The sequence below is a fragment of the Zerene cesonia genome, chromosome 25, assembly GCF_012273895.1.
Source record: "Zerene cesonia ecotype Mississippi chromosome 25, Zerene_cesonia_1.1, whole genome shotgun sequence".
NCBI lineage: Eukaryota > Metazoa > Arthropoda > Insecta > Lepidoptera > Pieridae > Zerene > Zerene cesonia.
Genome location: NC_052126.1, coordinates 3,167,026 through 3,191,510, shown reverse-complemented (window position 1 = coordinate 3,191,510; position 24,485 = coordinate 3,167,026). Strand labels below are relative to the sequence as shown.

At 31.7% G+C, this 24,485-nt stretch overlaps 2 protein-coding genes across 2 annotated transcripts in view; one reads left to right on the top strand and one right to left on the bottom strand.

Moving 5' to 3' along the window:
- LOC119836834 overlaps positions 1-24,485 on the bottom strand; it is a 77,153-nt gene that overhangs the window by 29,793 nt on the left and 22,875 nt on the right. The gene's annotated exons all lie outside the window — the stretch shown is intronic.
- On the top strand, positions 1,640-24,485 carry LOC119836833 (lysozyme-like). Its single transcript, XM_038362310.1, has 5 exons — positions 1,640-1,704; positions 4,835-4,984; positions 8,068-8,156; positions 23,184-23,247; positions 23,916-24,485. Exons 2-5 carry the CDS (start codon positions 4,843-4,845, stop codon positions 24,047-24,049), a joined length of 429 nt encoding a protein of 142 aa, XP_038218238.1. The 5' UTR covers positions 1,640-1,704; positions 4,835-4,842; the 3' UTR covers positions 24,050-24,485.

Here is a 24,485-nt window from a genome sequence, read left to right as displayed (position 1 = left end):
TCAACATATGAATGTTTATGACACAGGCAGTTACGTAGCATTGTTTAAAAGGTTTGCAAAAATGTTTGACCTTTCATGTTTATGAATTTGTTTAATGGCTGCGTATTTTTTGGTCGCGTTAATTACACAATACTTAAAATAGGTCACACTTAGTTAAAATATTGTCTACATTATCATTAGTATACAATAATTTTAATAAAAAAATAATCACCTTGAAAACAACTAGACCAAATTTTAATGCGACCACACGGGAGGAATCTTTGAAATAAAAAGAACATCAACATCACATTCTGAGGCAACAAACCATTTTAAAAAATAAATTTCATTTTTTTTCTTTATCTTATAGATATAAGGTTTTGGTAACGGTTGAGTTAAAGAAAAAGGCAGTATATATAGAACAAACTGCATGGCACTGAATATTCTGGTAGTTAACTCTATCGTACGTGTTTTTCAAAGGTACCATATTTCCGTGCCCATATCTTACAGCACCCCGATTACAGGGCACGTATCCTTGTCCTCCCCCTTCCCATTCCTTTATTCCCGTCGTCAATTCTTGCCTTATCCTTTAACCTTTTAAAGCGGACAACACATTTGCAGCGGTTCTACCCCTATAAATGTTCATGGACCATGTTACTTGCTTCAGTTAACATCTATAAAGAAAACAGTCGATAATGTATCCGTTTTATTTCCACTACTTTTGGAAATAATTTAAGGAATAATAAAAGTTATCTAGAATTTCGTCGAAACAGTATAAATTTGTTTTTCGTTTTATTTATAATGAGTTTGATGAATTTCAAATGTGTTTGTTTTGTAAAAGATATGAAATATACAGGGCTATGCGATTGAATCCACATCATGAATATAACCGGATAAAGAAATACGATTCTATGTCATTTTCTATTGAACTCAATTTCTGTTAAGGCTCGTTACATCATATTATTTTTTAGTATTAAAACTGTTTTGATTTTCGATTCAAAAAGTCTTTCGAAGGAAAATTGGGGATAAAAATTCTGTGGTCCTTCTAAACCTCCTCCAACATATATTATACAGTATACATCCTTTACTTTTACTTCTCTTTTTTCTTGAACTAAGAGACTTCTTCTTTTACTTGGAGTAAAGTTGTAAAGTGTGACTCTCATTAAAGTTATTATTAATTATTATTTAATAATATTGTGTATTTATTAATAATGTATATATCCATCATAATTATGTTATAAAAACAAATTTCTGTTCTGATATCAATGTTTTACACGAGTTTAACGTAAACTTCGATCGCTTGGTTGACTATTCTTTTACTTTAATTTGTAACTTGAATCTTTAATAGGATAAAATCGTGTTTATTTGTTGTTTTACTTACTACTTTCACGACGCGACCAGGCAATTTTTTATCATATGATTATTAAGTTTCTGTGTGTGTGTGTGTGTGTGTGTGTGTGTGTGTGGATAGTTAGGAAGCTATTCAGTAGCACAGCTTCTTACCTCCGTAAAATGTCTGCCGCGGGCGAAGCAAGTGGAAATCGAAATGGGCAAAAGTGGAAATTTTAGAGGGAGACAAACATATTTTCTCTTTTTCCTCCAAAAATAATACACCAACGTGCCTCAACTTAACATCGCACGCAATGCGTACAATTGCCTAAATTGATAATAACCGTCCTGCACTGAGTTACTTGCACTTGCATCTCGACCGTATCCGCACTACACTTGGTAAATATATCTTTATTTTAACCTACTTTAAAAAAAAAGTTTTTTATGTCGTAAACTATTTGAGCTTTTCAGTTGCTTTCGATTTTGTCAGTCCATTTATTTTGTTCGCAAACAACCGTGACAAATACATTAAATAACATCAAAAGGTGTGCCAGTGAATGTTGTATTTTAAAGGCTGCATTGAATATTTACTTTGAGACTGTTCATTTTAAATTAAATCTGTTTTTATCGGCCTGTGAAATATATAGATTTTATAATTATAGTAAAATATTATATAGCCATTTCAATTTGCTTTATAGATATTAAATTTATAACATAAAAGTATAATCAGTTCTTACAAAGTAAAAAATAAAGCATTTAATATCCGTTTAACATGTTTTAGACAAATAACCAACGAGACAAATAATTGTCTGTCAGTTTTATGATATTATTACTTCCTAAAAATATATGCTCGTCTCCTCATTATAATACAAAACTTATTCTCTATTTCAAATCAATTTGAAATTGAGTCTTTTATATATTCACGTGAACCCGACCAAAATTATGGCGCATCGCAATCAAGATAAGCTCTCAAATATTCTTGATAACTTCACTGATACTAACGAAACGCAAGATCTGTTTGTAATCAATAATTAATTGTACATAAACATCATGCGGCTTATGAAGTATGTATAATATAAAAGCGAAACGGTTAATTAATACGATGGATTCATTTTCAAAGGCAAACAGATACGCAGAATGCTCGAATCGGCAAACAAAAACGTTGCTTGAATTTTACAAACCGTACGGTTATTAAAAATTTAATATTGTGGGTCTGATTGGATCGTTTAGTATGCCTGTTTTTTATGTTAGAGTGCAACCGACCTGGTGGTTGCTTGATAGGAAGTGATCACCATCTCACATGAACTTTTGCAGAAATAGGGCCCTACACATACGTTGACCATTTTTGCTACTCACCTCTGCCAATGTTTCAGAGTTTGAAGGAAGCATTCGCATATTATATCACGTTGCTTTCCTTTGGGGATGTATTCCGTTCCCTGGTGCTAACTGACCTAATTCTTACCGAAGCTTGCTCAACTCTCATATTAAGCTAAAGGCTCCCATATTTCCTTTAAAGGTAGTTTCGATCTCGTAGCCGTAACGGCACCTGACCGGACCTTTTTTAAGATTTAGCCGCGACTTCAACTAGATTAAACACGTTTCTACTAAGTCAAATCAATTTATAAAAGGAGCTATAAGACATTTGGGTAAGTATCTGCTTATCTCATCCGCATAATCAGGAACAACCATTTTTGCCAGTGAAGAATATCTGAAATCAGTCCAGTCGTTTTTGAGTTTATTCGTTATAAACAAGATTACGAATGACGATAGGATTTAATGGTTTTTCAAATACTCAGAATTAATGGTTTAAAAAAACATTTAATGGTTTTTCAAAGACATAAATGTTTCAGGTATTTAGTAAGGTACTTTCTTATTTATCACCCTATATATTATGTTTTGACAAATTGTCAAAAATTTATTCAAATTTAAGTATAGTACAAAGTTCAGTTCAACATAAATTGGGTCACGCTCATACAGGGGACAATGGGACAATACCTTAACAAGGAAACGACACACTATCACTTAAAGTACCTAGGTTGCGTTCAAAGGTACTTTAATTCACAGAAGACAGTAAAGAGCTATATCGACTGAATCTAAAGTACCTTACCTAAATCCATTCATTAATTATTTGCGAAAAGGATAAAAACGCGTGCTACAATCTAAAATCTCCTTTACCTCTGATGTTAAGAGGCCACATGAGATAAACGTGTTTTATGCCTTAAATTATATGATCTTTGCATGAAAAAAATATATAAAAATAGATGATATGCTTAGATGTTTGCTTGTTGAAAACATAATGCTAGAAATTTGACAAAAAAAATTATATATCACAAAAGTACTTCAAACAATTTTATTTTTATTAATTTAATACCAAAGGCTCTTAATGAGTACAGATAATCATTTGAATCTATTGTCAATTTGTTAATCAAGAAGCATAGTAATTTAATAGTGATTATTTTATTGGTACAATCAATAGATTTTTAGTAAATCGCGTATTATTATTTTGGAGATGATACATACGCATGTACGTGTGCATAGGGCCACACGCACACACCGACATCACAGCGCCAACGAGGCGGTTGATTCCTTGACAGTATAAATGTGTGCGTGCGTGAATGTAGCTTTTTTAGTCCCCTTAATATTTAATTTTAATAATTAATTAGATTTTGAAGTTCAATTTCTAATCACGCTCAATAGTAACCACATTTGGGCGATGCTTTGTTTTCAACAACAAAATGCGAATTGCATAAACAGCTTGCATATTCTCGGTTCGCGTCAACAAATGTATTCAACCATTTTGAGCTCTACGTCTTCAGATACAAGTACGTGAATTGCTTGCAACAATTTCGTTGTTCAAGTTTGCACTGGCCGTCACTGATTCGCTGTTTAATTGAGTTTCAAGTTTTTGCATCTCCAGCGAGGATTTTCATTATTTCAACAATACTCGTAACGTGTCGGTGACAATGTACATCTGTATTAATTTGTATGTGTTTATTGCGAGTTATTGTTTATTGCGAATCTCTATATAATGATGACTTATCTTGTGTACCCATTTTTGTTGGAACATAAGACTTATAAAATGAGAAGTGTAAGTCACATTTATACATAAATTAAATGTGTTCAGTTTATTTAATTTACTACACTATCAAAAAAAGCGGCCCACTACTTAAACCAAGCGGTTTATAATCAGTAATAAACATCCCTTACTTGTCTAATGTCTTGTGGTAAAAGTAATAGCCCAAATTCTCAATGGCCTAAACCTTAAATAGCATAAAAATACTTTATTTAATTTTTAATCTAGTTAAAAAATTTTCAGTTTTAGAAATTGCGTTTAATGCTATAAAGGTATAAATGATTCTAACTAATATCAACCTCATTCCCTCCAGACCCTAAATACGATTTAAGAAAGATATCAGACGAATTTTATAAATGTCTTCCATTCAATAATATGACTTAAGCCTTGAATAATTCTTCTTGTAGATTTTGTTACACCATAAAACGAATGAATTAAAAGTATTTTTGCTTTTAGTGACCAAAATGCGAAGGCACACGGAGTTTCTTCTAATCATCATCATTGCCTTGGTGTATAGCGCCAATGGGCATAAACGGACCTTTACAAGATGTCAGCTATCCAGGGAACTACTACGATACAACTTTCCGAGGACTCTGATACCCAATTGTAAGTCATTACTAATGAATGTTAAATTGACCTTTTTCGAAACAAGGCATTTAGAATTTTGGCGGTATTCAATCCAAACTCATTCACAGATAAGGCAGGATTAGTGACAGTACTAACGTAAATCTAAGAAGGCTTCCTCTTACGGAATATTTGTTTCATAAACGTATTAATATTTCAGTCATTATCTAGCTGAAAGCTAGTAATTGTCTGAATATAATAGAAGAATATATATTCTGATTTGATAATCTGCGTTTATTTAATTGGTTCAATTAATGTTCGCATTTCGGAGCTCAATCTATCGGTTACAAACTTCTAAAACGATAAAAAATACTATTATGTGAGTAAAGTACAATGGATTCATGTCATAACATTAGGTACATTATAATTTTAGGTATATGTACGGAAACCGAACATATTTTATGCTCAATGTATGAGTAGTTTGCCGCGCCTGATGGTAAACAATCACCACCGTCCATGAACATTTGCAGAAGTATCTGCATATCCATGGGTAACCCCATTTTTAAGATTTGAAATAAGGATAGGGCTGACGCCGGCCATAAAGGAATAGACTAGGATTGGTGATAGGAACAGGCGTTACCTTTAGGCGGAGGCCACCGACCTCTATATCGTCTATTATTCATAGGCAATTCGAGCATGTGACAAGACTTCAACACTTCAGGTATATTCAATTATTAAACACCAAATATATAGTGCCAGAAGCAAGGCAAACTATTCAATTGCCCTAAGTGTATCAACATGTGAGTTGGAAACACGCGTTTAAGTTATACAGAACTTACAATAACGCCTTCAAACTTTGAAAAGCTTTCACCTGGACTCTATTGAGTGTAGGAATTTATGTGAATGCCTTAATGTAAAGTAGGATAAATTGAGTAGGTGGAGTATGTGAAGACCTAGAAATCTTTATGTAACACAGATTCCTATGAAATTGTCTCAAATAATAAATATTGTTTATATAGCCTTTGATATGAAAATTCTCTATGTCAATTTACCTTAAATATAATTAAAGATATATTTCAATTTTTAACTACAGGATAGCCTATACAGGATGCCTGTGGGTAAAACCTCGGGTCGCACGTAGTTGATATAAAAACTTTTTTATAGGTATAATTCTTATAATAGTACAAGACGCTCGACCCGGCCCCACCCGGATATCAAAATCCTGTTTTATATCAAGAGAGTATTTAATCAGGATAAAAAGTATCCCATCACCCAAGTCAGTCCAAATTTCATCAAAATCCTACTGAACAGTTTTAATGTGATTGACGGACAAGCATCCTAATAAACAAACTTTTACATTTATAATATTAATGTGATATGTGTTTAGAAAGAAATCTTAAGCCAAATCTTTAAGTTGCCTACATAAATTACACATAGAAAATATGCATCCATCATATAATATGCATATTCTATAACAATTGAAAGCAACTTTATCATCTATATTTACTTAATATCACTAATCCATGGACTAACCTCATATAACATTATATAGCGAATATTATAATAATTGTTTGAGTTTAGAAATTCAATTAACAGTCTAACCAGACGTGAATTAATATCTTACATTAATATTGACAAACTCGAGAACATGGTTGCATCGCCGTAGTATTCCGTCTGTGAATATTGTAGGAAGTAGCTTTGATATTGGTTCCTATCTGCATATACTATTAACTCTGTCATTATATGCCTATTCTGTCATAATACCCGATCACATCACACGATTTAAACACTCCGTCTATTGGGACGAAAATTATTGTATTATTATAGTATTTTCTTGTGATTAATCTTACGCGAGTATTATACAATTAGAAATTAAAGACTTTTGAACGGATTTTAAACGCGATTTATTAATTATTAAACAGCGAGCGTGGTCACAGGGAGTCTCCCCGTTCGCGCGAGTCACCACGCTCTCTGTAAAGTGTTCGAAACGTCGGGTTAATAATATAATGAGTAAATCGCGTTTAAAATCCGTTTATCAAGTCTTTAATTTCTGATTTTATTATTGTTAAATAGAATTGAATGAACAACAAACAACAAAATTAGTCTTGCAAATATTTTATTTGTAAATATAGGTATATTTATGAAAATATACATATGTGGCATATAATACAATATATAATACACAAACACTAAACTTATATCATCGCAATATATATTATCAATTGCAAATTGCCTTATTGAACAACCAATTTTCATCAAACATGTCTAAAAATACACACACATAAGTCACTTTTAACACAAAAATAAATTTTAATCACTTTATCCGTTCGGGAGATATGACAAAGACAGCCAGACACACACATAGCTAAAAAAGGGTACTAAGGCGAAACATTTTGAACCCCTTTTTATTTAAATTAAATATTCACAGGAATGTCTTTCATTGACAATGTAATGTGTGGGATAGTGTGGGATACTGAAATAGGATCGAGTCAAAATTTGGTCTAGGATATTAGGATGAGACGCTTAAATAGGAATAAATTATGAATGAATACATTATATAAATTAAACTGTTGATATTACACTAAAGCTATTCTTATTAAATTCGAATTACAACAGAGATTACTGTATAATAAAAATAGGAAAAACTCGTTAATCGTATTGTTCATACATTTATATAAATGTAGTTATAAACTAATAATAAAACGTATGTCATATGATTAGTACTATAATAATAATGTTTATTTAGGCTTACTATAATCTGTCTGTAAAAATATCAACACAATATTTTTTAAAAAACTTAAACAAATAAATTTAACAACTATACTAATAAAATATAATGCTGAATAATTTGTTTGTTCGTGTCAGTCCTCTGATCTTATAACCGCTGGTCAAACTACTGGTATACTTTGATAAATTATTTCAATGTTTAATAGTCCATTTATGAAGAAAGGTCAAGATGCTGATAAAACAAGTCAAAGCTAGTATGAACTAAGGCAATAATTAACATCGAACACATTTAGAAAGAAAATAACGTTGAATAAACCGCCACATCATATTTTTTTTTATTCCTTCGTATATGTTAAGAAAATACTAGTTTCACAAACATTGCTATTCTATTATTACAGGGGTGTGTCTAATCGAGCATGCGAGTGGAAGACAAACGGACAAACTTACGAACCACAATAACTCCTACAGCAGTTACGGTCTTTTTCAAGTAAGTGCGAAGGCCCATATAATTTTACAGGCAAGTGGGTAGTAGGTATGTATTGCGTATTATCTGATCAGGTTAAATTTTTCCTTTGCAATTTTTTTGTACTATCAATGTGATACCTTCTTAGTGTTGTTTAAGAAATATAAAAAGACTTTTATGATATACTAACAAAGAGATAAAAAATCACATATGTACAAAATTGTTAAGCTTAGAATGCACAGAGGAATATCAATTTTGAATTGAACATTAATTAAATTCAAATCAAAACAAAAATTATGATAAATTGATCTGTGTGCCTTAACGTATTTCTGAGTACTTCCACTCTGAAACTACTACCCCGAATCATTTATAGCTTGTAATACAAGGAGTCGCTTATTTAATTTGGAAATAATAAGACCCCCGACTGATATTGTTATTAATATTATATGTTTTATATCATGTTTATATTTAATTGCATACTTTGCCTTTATTTTGTAATTTTATTCGATATCCCTCTTTCTCTATTAGCTAAATGACTATATCTGTAACTGATTTTATATATTCTCTGACAAAATGCCTTTAAAAGTAAAATAAATATAAAGCAGTACTAAGAATGAGCAATGAGAGAGCTTAAAAAAATAATAAAAACGTTCACGGTTAGCTCTTCCTACCTACTGCTTATAAACCAAAACATTGATTATCCTACTAACTATATTTAGCTTTCAAATTATTATTTAATCATTATTTTACGCAAACGTTAATAAATTCACATCATGGTGGAATCGCTTCGTCTTACGAGGCATTAATTTAGCATTACCACTAAGCTCCTAATGACATATCACGAATAATAATAGAAATTAATGCGCCATCGTAAAAGCTGAAATAATGGAAAATTGAGGTTCAACCGACATCTTGTTATAGCCAGTTATTTAGATGATGGATATAAATACTTTTTGGTATCGATGTTACTTGTTGTTTTTAGAATTTAATAACCAAAACTTGTAAAGAATTGGCTTCGGTATGTATGGGCATATTATTATAAGCGTGTCATATGTATATATGTTACGCTCATAGACTCAAAGAAGAACGCGTCGTGATCACAGCAAAAACTCCACTTCGCGACATTCGCGTTATGGTCGTAATGAAAACACACGTGTTATGGCAATGATGAAAACACCTGATGTATTGGACAGTAATCGGTTTACCAAATATGTACGTAATAAAAATCTTTATACACAAATTAAAACCCACCTAATTGGGCTCTTATAATCCGTACAATACGATTGTGCTGGCCGAATCAGTCTGTAATTTCAATTTCAATAGTCAAACTAAGGTAGAGCATATCCCAACCTCAATTGTGCACAAACACATGTGTATTTACATATTAATGATAGATTAGAGCCGACTGATTGCGTACAATTGATATACAATAATGGCGTAAAATTGCGCAGTTTCCATCACGTATGGCTTATTTTGGTCATATTATATGGACATGAATTATGTTATTGTAAATAGTAGTTAATTGCACTTGATTTATTTCTATTGTTTGGATGTTGGGCAACATTTTGCATGTCCAAATTGTTGTTAGTGAAACATCACACAATATAATTCTCATAAATTATTATGAGAGATATATTAGATTATAATAGAAATATATAATATTCTTGCTTAAAATGTATATATTTAGGTTAACTGTTCTAAGGTGTAATAATATATTATGTATCTCGAAAGTCTCAACTAAAAATCATAAAAGATTTAAATATAAAATAACGAAAGAGAGAAGGAAAAAAATGATGCAATCTTTAATCCAATGCATCTGTGTGAAAGCCTTCTTAAGACTATTCATAAATCAAATTATCATGATTTAAATAACATCAAATTCAAATCTCATTTATTTCCTTTAAACAAAAGATACTCAATATCTACATTAACATGACAAAATGTATTAATAATCACCATAAAGTTAATTAAAATAACGATTAATAATCCCCACAGCAATCCGCGCAGAACAAAATAATACAACCTCAAAAGTGAACTTCATAACCGCTATTTAAATGCTAATTTATCCCGCGACAAATTTTCCAAGGGATAACTTCTCCGATTATGCGATCCTTATATCATTAAGAGTGATGGGAGTCGAATGCGTATCGAGTTTAATATATTAAAACGTCATTAACATACGTTGTACGCGTTTACACATATGATGATACTGGAACTGCCATCGTAATATTTGATTCTTTACGTAAATGTTATATGACAATTTTTCATCAAGTACCATGTAGGCATATGTAGGTGTATGTAAAAGCTAAGTTAAACTTTTCATATTATCTATTTTTTCTATTTTTAAATACGTGCTTTCCAATGTTGTCAAATATTATAATTATTACCATATAATGGCTACAGATAGATTCCAAAAATCGGGAATGTATAGAGAGTAGAGACTAACTATAAAATTTCAACGTGTCTTCAAAAACAATGCACGCACAGTGAAGACTCTGATGCAGCGCAGCGTAATAGAAACTTATTGTAATTCTTAGCTAAATGGTCCACAAACTTCGACCTCCGTTGATCCCAAGATAACAGTTTTTACTTTGCTAAGCTTACATGCTTTGCTCAACTCAAGAAGTGCGCTTTGTGAAAGACATGAAAAAGTTATGGAAGAAAGAAATAAGTCCTCTATATTTTTGGGATTTAATGTTTATTTATAAACCGTCGCTTCAATATTTTATGGTAAACTAGCTGTACTTCGCGGTTTCGTCTACGTAGATTTTAGAAAAAACGTATTTTGTTAAATATAACGGATATATAATAATAGCCTACAAGCCTTCCTTCCTATGATGAACTATCCATCACAAAAATATTACTTCATGAACCAGGTATTCCGTGAATTAGGGCATTCAACAAAACAAACAAGCTATATATTATTTTATTTATTCCAATAGTGATATGCTAAAAAAAATATTTAAAGAGACATATAGTTTGAGTGAGCTAGAGGTATATTCTTGTATTAAAGTGATATACGGAAATTATATTTAAAAAAAAAAACAATTCCAATGAACTTATCGTAAAACAAATTATTCCTGCAATATGGAGTTAATCACACGAATCTTTAGATAGTTGTCTGAGCTGTCAAAATGACATTTCCCCCGTATCTGCTGTCAAATCAATATAGAAATTGACAAGCATATGGCAAAACGGTTTTGATATGCAATCAATTTCAAAATATACTATTTTAATATAATCGATGTCTGCTAATGTAATTTAAAATGCAGTTTTAATAACATTATTTTTTATTCAATTAATTATTGAACTTACATTCGAACTCTTTAAAACATTAAAATTATTTCTGGAATGTTGTCGTACCCTAAAACTCCACCAAGGAGTTTCATTAGAGACTTAAAACTACTTTATTATTTAATTTTATATGTGGTAGTCGAGCACGCTTCGGCACGAAATGGGCCAGCTCGCACCGGGGAAGTACCACACCCCCACAGAAGACCGGCGTGAAATAGCATTCTCCTGTGTTTCGTTTGGTGAGTGGGGGAGCCGGAGGTCCATATCCTTTTCCTTCCCAGTCCTTTCCTTTATTCCTCTCGCTAATCCTTTCTTAATCCCTTCCCAATTTAAAGTCTGCAATCCATTTGTAGAGGCGTAAGGTCTATAATCGACTTTACGCCTCTACAAATGTTCATGGGCGGTGGTAGCGCTTACCATCAGGCGTCCCACCAGCTCCATTGCCGACTGTGACATAAAAAATAAAAAATAAAAATAAAACCTAACTATAAATAACACATGAATGAATATTTGCGTTTGGTTTGTAAACGAGGCATACATTGATACAAATAATACGCGTGATTCGCTTCGCTAATCACTAGAATGATGGGAAATGATAACCGCAGGTTAGATAACTAAATATTTATCCGACAAACATAGATTATTGACTATCGTGAAATTGAGTACTTTATAAATTTTGCCTCATAAACTTTGGCTCATAACTCTCGGATAGTTTTAGGCCTGTTCAAACAGTGAATTATTAATTTTAACTTGCATGAAGGGGTTGGGGGAGTGATACCACTTATACTATTTGATTTAAATGCTAATAATTAATGGTCTTTTAATTATTTGAATACATAAAAAAAATCTAAACAAAATATATTGCTTGCAAAGCTACCCAAATGTGTATCAATAATTTGCTTTCTATTGCATCGCGGTCTGTGTGTCTCTATACTTAGATCTTTAAATTATGCAACAGATTTTGGTGGGTTTTTTTTAAAAGGTAGAGTGATTCACGAGGGAGGTTTATATGTTAAATAACATTTATAGACAACATTTTAAGAGTTATACAGAACAGCGTTTGCCGTGTCAGCAAATTGTAAATATAATGGAATAATAAAGATTTAGGATTTTTATGATACCTAAATATATCGAAGTAAGGATATGTTAAATGTTAAACTCTTTAAATGTTATGACTAAGCTAAACATAAGTAATAACATAATGTGTATTTCGAAACATGATTGTTTATGTAAGTACATTTATTTGTGTTATAAAACCTCTTAACTGTACTCAACTTACACATGTAATAATTACTGTTTTTACACGTATATACACGTACACACACGTATATAATTCTAATGTTGGATACATTACAAATACCTTCAAACACGTGTAACCAACGAATATCCGATCAAATAATTCGAAATTTGAAATTTCTATCCCATTTGACACGGAACAATTAAGCAAATAGCATCAGAACTAAACCAGGGGTCGACATCTAGCAGCGACCGCAGTTCAATAAAATAAATGGTACAATCGCAATCACAGGCTAACCTACGTACGTACATTATGTGTAAGGTCAGCATATAAATTTCAGTATTTTTTAACGTACCTGAATGGATTATTTACTACCATCGCCCTTGAGTGTTATATGTTCTAAACTTTATGTTTTTGTATATGTGTTTGTAAAGATAAACACACAGACACATAAAGTTATATCTAAAGAGTCGATATATGTATTTGTGTTTTATATGTGTTTAAATACGTATGATATATGGTTTTTTTTCATTCATCAAATTGTAGGAGTGAAAAATAGAAGAGTTCAAAATTTTCTTGATAAATATCTGTAAACTAGATTTTCGTCCGCTTCGTCAAATAAAAACCCGTATAGTTCGTTTCCATGGCAATTCCGGGACAAAACCTATCCTATACTTTCTCAAGGTCTCAGGCTACTTTAGTACCAAATTTCATACGAATTGGTTCCGCGGTTTAGGCGTGAAGAAGAGACAGACAGAAACACACAGTTCAAATCTATAATATTGGTAGGTATTAATTTGCAACTAGTGCGACAGCAATGATATCTTATTATGTAATCTTACGGTATGGCATATAACTTTACCTTTACCTTACCCCTTTACTACCCTTTATCTTTTAGCCTTTAACTCCACATATACAGGACATGCTGCCAGACCCACTTGGCACAACCATCAATTAGACATAACACCATGTATGCATTATAAGCAATAACTAATTCAGCACGAAAATTATAATCCGGACCACTGTCAAAGGATTAGTCCGAGTGTACCATTGTTCGCTCGTTGCTGTTAATTTAGGTGGAAGTGACAATGCATTGAACCGGGCATATGAACAAAATATCCTCTCACGATAATGCTGTGGTTAATAGATTAATATGTACGTCTCTCTGACAGTGTGGCTTTGTCCGGTTAATGGCCGTGAATGAATTAGAAATCTGTTGAAACGAAATCCATGGATTGATTGTAGTGTTTTAAGTGTATAATAATTATGATTTGTATATATTAGTTAGCGCTGATATAATTGTGAAATTGTTAATTTATACTAAAATTGAGCGTGCCGTCCGCCATCTTGAATTTAAAATTTAATATATCTAGTATTTAACTAGTCAAGCCTTTTTATTAAGTATCCATATATAGGGTGTTGTTATATAGTTCGATAGTTTAAAAAAAATTAATCTGAATAATAAATAATCTGACACTTCGGGCACCTTCCTTAACCGCAACGTCTTTCAACAAATAAATATACCTAAGAACAACCGCAAGAAAATTTGGGTTCAAGTGAAAAAAATGCGTCATGATCGGTCTATCTGTTTAAGAGTTATATTGCCACAGATAGACGTCGTTCTCAAACTCATAATTCATAAATTTTGCGTCGACGTTTCATAATACGAAAAATTACCATTTTTGAGTTATGTCACAATCAAAATCTGTCCCAAAATCTTAAGATATTTCAACCAAATTCTACGCAATTTTGAGTCGTGATAACATAGTTTTAACATTTTCCACCAGTTCAGAAAGCAGTTTACAGCTACAGAGAAGAGTAGTCAGCACAGATATCATAATACCATAGTAGGTAGTAAGTAAGATAATACGTTTTATTTCTTCAAAACAATGCAATAAACACGCAAAAAATAGTCCAATATAGTGGTTATTTTGAGGTGTGATTCGCTGTGTAACTCAAGGCGACTGTATTCAGCATCATTTGTCGACGTCACCACTTTACTAGTGCTGTGATGATCTTATTATCTAACATCGATATCGGTTTTTGTTTCTAAAAAATTGTGGAAATAAGTTTGAAGAAGAAGACATTTCTTATACGGAGCAATTGTAATATTGAAACAGTCCTATAATTTATCTCAATATGAAAAGTAATGCTTAAATGCTTATTAGGCATAAGGCTGTCCTTTGTACGCTCAACATAATTATTTGGTTTTACTAATTAATTTTGTGTTTTGGATGTACAATAAAATGTACATATTTAAAACCGCGACTAGAAAATATTAAAGCAATTGCTTCTAGGTCTACTGTAATAAAGCAATTAATTTACTAATTACTTATTCGTACATTCCCTCAAACATATATTGATTAATGGTAAAAAATCAACTATACTTTTCATAACAATTTTCAGGACTACTTTTACATCAATTTTTCCCTTAAAAACCATTTAATCTTAATTATTTGAAAGCATTACGAATAGAAGTAAAACAATATAAATAAATTAAATCACTTATCCAACATACACGCATCTGTTACACTTTTCTGCAAAGATGCGATCTTAATATGAATGATATAAATCGTAAAAAAGTCGTAAAAAGATCGATAAGCGCAAACATGACGCACATCACTACCACTAGCGTAAGCTACAAATACAGTAGAGATACGTACTTACAGTTTCAATCACCGTGGAAATCTCAATCGACTCGTTTACAAAGACTCTTTGATTTATAGATACGTAGTTATATGTGTTTGGGAACTAGTACATTTGTATGTTTCTTAAGAAATAGATTGAATGGATTTTGGACTTGAGAATTAACTGTCAACTATTATTTAAAATTGTTGAATATTGGTATAATAAGTAGCTAGGTTATTTTTTAAATTAAAACATCCAGAGGAATATACCTTTCGGAGATTAAAACGGGTATAGAAAAAATAGCAGTATTTAGTGTTTTCTGGTGATTTGAACTACAATTGGATGTGGCTGTACTTTATGAGGGATAGCATTTGTTGATAGATGAGATCAACTCTTTTTGTACATCGCTTATTATTTACAAAGTTTAATAGAAAATAAGTAACTTTGATACATTAAATTTTTAGTTTTATAGCATTAACCCGCCATTGGTGACGTCAGTTTCACTTACAACATTGGTGACGCCGGTCTCACAGACCCATGATTTGGCCAACCATTAACTAGTTATCCTACTTTTAGTTAGTTTAGGTTTAATTAAATAATTAATTATAAACATATGTTTGGCAAGAAAACACAAAAAATAATTAAATCACAGCTTGTTTATTACGAATTAAACAGTTGTACTTAAAACACTAAAAAACACAATGGTTTTACGCATATATCTTAAAAATTTCGAAATTAGTAACAGTATTTAACTTTTTATACTTAAATCAGCCTTTGTCAGTCTTATGACATTGCATACTCTTAGAAATTAAACAAAAAAATATATCCTATTAACAAAAAAAAAAAGAAAAGCATTCTCAAAAATCACTCTTCATGGGAGATCAAACAGCTTCTGCAATAAGGTACTACATGCTCAAGGCACAGGTATTTCTCGCATTTTTGGCAAAAGTATTTAGATTTTCTGTTTTTTTGCCACCCACATTCATGGCAACGACCTTTACGTAAAGGACCAACAGAACCGCGTTCATCATCAATCTTCAAAATCACTCAAATCCTCTTCGCTGTCCGTATTTCGATCTGATGCAAGATTTTCTGCTTCTACATCGCTCTCCGTTTCGCTATCCGATGATTGCTGTGGGCTTTCCTCGACAGATAAAACTTGATGTAAAAGAGCCTCAAGACGACGCTATTCTCTTTCGTGCGACATTCTGAAACGTTTTTTTCATACTAGATAAAGGAATCTGTACCTATATATATTATGTTTTTAAAAAATTCTATCCATAAAATTATACAAAAATCACATTAATCAAATACCATTCAATAAAATAATTAAGATAACAGTAACAATAGTACTAAGTTTTGATGTTATTCTAAGATTTTTTTAACTCTGTGCTAAATTCCACGTTAATATTTTACTTACTTGTTTGATGACGCCGGTCTCACGGACCGGGTTAGCAATAAAACTCCGGAACGTGCGTTCACCGCGAAGCCACGAGCGGCACATACTGTTTAGGACTTAAAATGAGGCAGCTACTCGAAATCGCAACCCGAATAGACGGCGGGCGAAAAAGTTATTCGAATTTTTCGAGTCACCCGGTCTCTCAGACATATACGTCACCAATGGCGGGTTAAAATGCTTTATAAATGACACATTTTGAAAGAATTGAAAAAAATTTGATCACGTGCGTGGGGTGGCTTAGGCACATAAAACCGAAAGATTAGAAGAAATTCGATTACTGTGGCGTGATCACGGGTGGCCGAGAGGCTAGGCGTTGCTACGGTTTGGCAAAAAAACGCGGGTTCGAATCCCGCCTCGTGATCAAATTTTTTCGATTCTTTCAAAATTTGTCAACTTTGATACGGTCAGTTAGATATGATATTATATAATAATTGCAGGAAAATGAGATCCTTTGCAGAACTAAATGAAATACACCAAGTAATTCCATTGATATTCATCCCTTTTAACTAACCATATATCCACCAACTTCAACAACTACACAAGTTTAAAAGCGCAAATTTAAATGAAATCACCGCTTACTAATTGCTAGGGAGCAAACGAGTTTCAGTTAGCAATTGTACCGTACGTGTTATTACTCAGAAACCCGATTCTCAAGTCTTAGCACTAAATTGAAACCACTAAAGACGATATCGACAAATCGAAGTCGCCGAATTCAGACGGGACAATGCTAGGGTTGCCAACTTGAGGTAAAAATTAAATTATATTGAATTGATTTTGATTGATGTGATTGTAAAAAACTGTACCCTTTGATTGAAAGACAAGTACTATAAAAATTGAATTATTTCGATCGAATTTATTGATACAAATACATGTTAATCGAAAAAATGTGAGTTATTTACTTTGGTCCTAGGCAATTAGACGAGTTAAATTATTCAAATATTAACACGTGGCTTAAAATTGTTTCATATTGAAATATGTAATCCAAAATAATTTTAACAATATTATTTAATTGATCGTTAAATCATATTAATCCTCATAAAATATATATAGACACAGTCACATATTTTGACCCACACTATATTGCACAAGTTACCACTAACCAAATCAATAATCACATTTCGACGATCATCTAGACATGGAATAGACAACCCTAAAGGTGAGGCACTGGACTGTAACCGAGAGCGTCAGTAAATAACGTAGTGAGCTAATACTTTCACGCGCGATTGCTAATCTCAAGCTAGAACCTAGGTTTCTCACATATTACTAGTCTACAATAAGCGAGGGCACTTTAGAGAATTCCTTCAATGTAATTTGTCTAGTCTCTAACGACGACATGTCTTATTGTGGATTGGAATTCCATGATTGGAGAGAAATACCTTCGGCGATTTGATGGCATGTTCTTGTTTCTATGAAGATCAAGATACGCATGAATGGAAGGAAATGGTTTCCTAAATTATTCATACATTGATGGAATTGTTATGGATCGAAAACTTGAGTAAATATATACACGTCATTGGTTTGTTACAAATAAGTGGTTCAGGTTCTTATATACTGACTTCCTTGATATTATATATTGTTTGAAAACTTTTGTTCTACTTTAATACAAAAATGTAGAAAAGATTATATTTAAAAATTTAATAAGGTTTAAACGTGAAAAACTTATAAGCTACTTTTATATGGATACCACGCGAAACCACAAGTTGAAATAAGTCGACAGCTAGACCATCAGCCCGTTAATTTATGTTAGTAAAAGATTTTCATCCATAAATCACTTGTAAGTGCTGCGCCATCACTCTATACAATTTCATGAATATATAGAGAAAAACGTGCTCAATGAACATATTTTAACAGAATATCAGTTAATATTTAATAAAAGTCAAGTCTACCTTTCATATTGAGCTTCATTCAGCTCATAAAATAGCGTATTTGTTTGTTATATAATCATAGTCATGGCGTCTGTTGACAAAAAACGAAAACTTTATCGCGAATAGAGCGTCAAGCACTCAATACAGGGTTAATATCGCCGCATCGCCATCAATACTCGTACAAATAAATAAGCGAATTAATTAAAAACTTGTTTGCTGACAAAATACAAAATGCAGCGCTGTGTCGCTGAAATTTACATTTTTATCGCGGCCCGTACGGAGACGTGCGTATGTAAGCGTTACGGGTCAAATGTTGTAATGGCTTTTACTGTACGACTTGCATACAAATACGTTTAGTTTATATGCTAATGTGTTTTATAAATATCAAATCAAATAATTGGGTAGATTATGGAGATAGCGAACGCTCGTAGAATACGCAATTGTATTGGAATGTACTAGCATGAATTCCATGTAATATGTACGTTGTCAGTCTATCAATAGTTAATTATTATGTGCTGTTTAATGCTGAGATATGTAACAGTTTGTTAAGTATAATCTTAAAGCAGACATATGTAGTTTCCGAAATTTTTGCATTTTCGTTTAAAAATAATGCTTTGCAAATAATAATTACCAGACTTATTCATTTTCATCTACATGGCAGTATGTAGCAAATACTCCCAAAATTACAATAATAGTATGCGTCTGACTAGCTTAAAAATACATTTAAAAGTGGAATTAAAGTTTTGTATATAGATAGACTAAGAATATCTTAAATCTACAATATTCACACCCCTATACTCTCTGTTATAAGTAGTTTATATAAATTGATTGATAAAAACATATTATTAATCTGTTACTTCAAAACTTTAACACACCTTGCAACATTTTCCTTATGAAATAGTTGAAAATTATAATATTTACCCTAAACGTAGAGAAGGTTTTGTGAAGACACTAATTAATAAAAATTATGATATAAAGTCAGTTGCGCCTCTCTCCAATGAAACGATGACAAACCAAAATAATGCAATGCACTGCGGTCACACGATTAATATTGTGGCCATGTGATTTAATAAACGATTGTAATTTTTGCAATACCAACAGATTTGTGTGAAGAGTTTATTTATTGCTTTGGGAATATGTTGATTGATCTGAATCTGAGTAGTAGGTAATTATAAAGGAGAGATATTGTATCGTTGTATATTATTTTGTATTTTATAGAATAGAAAATTCGAACATTAATTTTTCACTGAATTTCTTCAAAGCTATTCTATTCTTAAAAAGTTTAAAGAGTAGCAGTTACCCGCAACTTCGCCTGCACAAAAAGTAGCCTATAATATATAATAATAATAAATATACACAATGGATTTACTTTCATAATCAAATCGTCTTTATGATTATGCAATTAATACCTATATTTATAATTATGGCACATTTCAAAGACCCCTTTAACTAATTACGCATACTATGAAATAAACAACCAATCTTCACATACTTTAGACCTCAGAGAAACGTTCTCAGAAATTCCATTGCATTCCAGAATTCGGACGTTCATACTATGTGTGTGTATGACCGTTTGACAATATGTAAGACCACACGTTTTCCTTTGACAATAGACCTAATCCTATCCTAAAGTACTAACGCCAGCTAAGATGTACCGTTATAGATACATTTCGAATTTCAAATTATTTGTCATTAACATTCAGGGTTTTTTATTTCTGCAATATAATCTAATAAAATGATGGCCTTGTGACATTTTCTAGAACGTCTTAGAGTAAACTGTATTAAATAAATTACAAGATCTAATTTACCTCTATTTATATTATTATTGTTTATTACTCTAGAGTACTAAACATTGTTATTTTAAAAGCCAAAATTGACAGTCGATTATAGCAGCTGTAGCCTAATTCAAACAACTTATACAACGCGAAAGGTTTTCTTTATAAAATATAAACAATAGTTTTAATCACAATAAAGCCATAAACTAATATACGAGCACATACCATAAATAATGTAGCGTAAACAATGACTTATTATATGAATTTAATCGTTTAACCAAACATCAATTATGCAGCCTTTATGTTATTCAGAGTACATTCGGTTTATTACTAATATTCATCTATTAATATCAACAAAAGGTCCAACCCTATTCACAATGAGTACTAGCAGTATTTTGATATTAAATTAATAACAATTAAGTACCAGGTACAAGCTAGGGTTGGCTACCAGTATTCTACATGTATATTAATTGTCTACGCAATTTCGTCTTAATTAAATAAGTGAAAATCGCTACTGGCAAGCAACATTTGCAAATGATCTATTCGATACAAGCACAAACCTTATAACATTGTACGAATGTTAACACGCAAGTGAGTGACCCGTGTAAGGATAAGAAGTTAATATTATTTGAACGTTGTATTGTTAAAATCTTAGGTGTAATTTATTATAAATTTTTGAGCTGACATTTGAGTTTTTAATTCGAAGCGTACTTTTTCACCACATATTTCATATATATAAAAATGGATAGTTTATTGTGAGTAGACAAAAAGTATTCAAAGTATAAGATTTGTAAGAAGTAGACATATCCCACAAGTTTTATCCTCAACAACCTTAAAAATCTCAAGACTGGAAACACAAATTATAAGTTACTAGGTTTTGCCCGCGGCTTCACACGCGTTTAATTCGGATTAGTTTAAAAGATGTTATTATACATGATATAAAACCTCCTCTTGAATTACTACCTATTAAAAAAATCCTATCAAAATCCGTTGCGTAGTTTTAAAGATTTTAGCATACAAAGGGACATAGGGACAGAGAAAGCGACTTCGTTTTATACTATATAATGATTACAATCGACAACCCTACGCTCCAATGCGACAGAATTGCAGATTTAAATCAAATTGGTCTCAATGTAATTATGGTTTGATTAGTATTATGTGAATAAATTATTAATCGATTGTTGAAATATCTCTCGTTCGGACAAATCAGTTTTAAACAGGTTTCAATACGAAGATATTTTTGCCATTAAAATTTATTTATTACTAGCTGTTGCCCGCGGCTTCGCTCGCGTGGTCTGTGAAATTAAACGGTTATAGTAGTTGATATAGCGCCATTTGTATGCCATATTTATACGCCATAATATGTACTATGCGTTTAACTAAAACATTACGTTGAAATCCGTGAAACTGTTTTCTTTTATAAGGAATATGGATATGCATTAGTATAAGGTTTTACAATTGGTTTATTTGTAAAAAAAATCGTAGTGTGAACACAATGGCGTCGTATAAAAATGTCTATTATTAAAAAAAATAATATTTAAAAATTACTCCAATAAGCACAACCTCTAGTACTTTATATTCACTGTTAAAGTTCCTACCATAAATCTGATAATGATTACGTAAACCACATTAAAAATGTGAATAAAAGTTAAGTTAAAAACCAATGAACCGATTTCGAATTATTGTATGATATGAGCCAGGAAAAAACAAATCAAAAAAAAAAAAGTCGCCAATTTTCCTTTAAATTTCATCCCTTAAAGTATGAAAGTTTTAATGTATTTATATATAAAATTTCATATACATGTTCATATGAAATCACAGAAAACTTTAAACGAAAGAAGAATAGAAAATTTTTCACCAGTAACATTTCGAACAAAATGAGCTTAAACAAAAATAGGAGGCCAATATTTTCAATAAATGCAATTGCTCGAGAATCCTATAGAGTGACGGCGGAATACAGCAGCGTGGAATAGACAGGCCAGACGTCGAATAAATGTCACCATAGTAGATGGGGATCTTACAATTTTATATTGCACTCCATTTTCAGGTTTAAACTATATTTTCTTTGTTATCACTTACTCGAATGTGGAAGGAACGAGCCTTAAGACGCTTGAACCGAGTTAAATGCTCCTTATTTGGGCATTTAACAAAAATCGTAGATAACTAAGTTACTTACTATAAAAAAAATTAATGTCATAGTGGGCAACTGAGCTGGTGGTTCACCTGATGGTAAGCGATCACCAACGCTAATGAACATATGCAGAAGTAGTGCCTCTGAGAAAGCGCTGCTCGCTTTTATGGGGTAAGGAATAGGAAACGAATAAGCGCCTCCAGCCCCCTACTTAGCATACGAAACACAATACCAAGCTATTATTTCACACCGGTTTTCTGTGGGGGTGTGGTACTTCCCCGGTACGAGCTGGCCCAATTAGTACCAAAGCGTGCTCGACTCCAACATTTATCCCACAAAATATTCTCATAGATGTTTCATTATTTCCACGTTGTGCATAGTTTATTTATAGCATTGAATAGTACATATTACGTATGTAATAAATAATATTAATACGTAATATCTTATAAAAAGGTATTTCGAATGTGTATATTATTAATTATTCGTTAATCATGTAAAAATTGCTGAACAATTTAATAATTAACTGGCTGACATAAAATATAAAAGAGATTGAATCAATTTAGTTGCAATATATTCTCAAACCCAACGAATCTCAATTAGTTCAATAATTAACCATCTGGGTAATGTGTGAAAATTAAAGCGAAACTCCCATCATCTTTCAGATAAACAATAAGGATTGGTGCAAAAAGGGGAGGAAAGGGGGCAACTGTAGCATGAAGTGTGAAGGTACTATAAACTTATTAGACGCTTTCAAACTAATTGTGTTTAACACTACCTCTGCACCGGCTATGCTTTTAACATCTCTTGTTTTATATTTTCAACATAATGCTTCTAATAATTTTAACGTGCTATCCACATAATGTTGGTCTAAATAAGATACCTACACTCTATTAGCATAATCGAGTTTTCTATTATTTTAGTCAAAATTTTATCATCACTTGCTTATCAAATCGCTAGCTTATCACATCGTCTTCTTCGTTTGTATTATCTATAAGATTTTAAAACTTTTTTTCAAATATAGCTTGGTAGACCACAGAACTTATATGTATTTTTATATTTTTGCTTTATACTATAGATAATATATAGTATAGATAGTATATACTATAGATAGTATATAAATAATACAATTAATTAATTATGTAGAAGCAATTTCAAAAATTAAAATTGTTCATCCATAATACTATCCCTCGACTTCTATCGGGTCACAAACTTTCATCTATGTTTGTATCATATTTTATTCAAATCGATTTAGTGGTTTAGACGTGAAAAAGAGACCACGAACAGAGGTACTATCGCATTTATATATACGAAAGCATTCGACATTTTCCCACAATAAATCCCACATGCATTTCAAATGCTCATTTGACATTAATACATATTTTTGTATGTTCCAGACCTTCTCAACGAAGACTTGGCCGACGATGTAAGATGCGCCAAACGTATTTACGATCGTGTCGGTTTCAAAGCTTGGCCATCCTCCTACGCCTATTGCAAAGAGAAGAGTCTGCCAGATCTATCAAGATGCTAAACGCCACATAATTTGTGCTCTGAATCATGACATTTTAAACAACTTTCCATAAATAAATACGCCTGGTAAAATATTAACAACAATGTTGTGTGTGTGAATTTTGCTCAGTTCACTTATTTATATCACTGTTCAGAGCTCAATTAAATAACATTGTGAAATGTGAATAGCTCAAGTATGAACTTTGAATTGACTTCATACTTGGGCCACTTGCAAAATTTTATTCAACGTAAGTAGTAAGGTAGTAATTAAGGACTTTATAAGTAGCAGAATTAGTAATAACACAGTAGTAAGAGAAGAACATATTATAAATAAAAAATAAAATTATGTATTATTTTTATAACAAATCATATAGTAGATATAGTGCTAGTATTAATTCAAGAATTCACAACACTGCCTATTTCGTAGTTAAATAATATTTTTTATTCCGAATTATACC

What these genes read in the sequence shown, in the direction of transcription:
- LOC119836833 (XM_038362310.1), top strand. Translation starts at nt 4,843, where the DNA reads ATGCGAAGGCACACGGAGTTTCTTCTAATCATCATCATTGCCTTGGTG. An exon ending in GCAGTTACGGTCTTTTTCAA is followed by an intron (nt 8,157 to 23,183) that starts GTAAGTGCGAAG and finishes ATCATCTTTCAG; the next exon opens with ATAAACAATAAGGATTGGTG. An exon ending in CTGTAGCATGAAGTGTGAAG is followed by an intron (nt 23,248 to 23,915) that starts GTACTATAAACT and finishes TGTATGTTCCAG; the next exon opens with ACCTTCTCAACGAAGACTTG.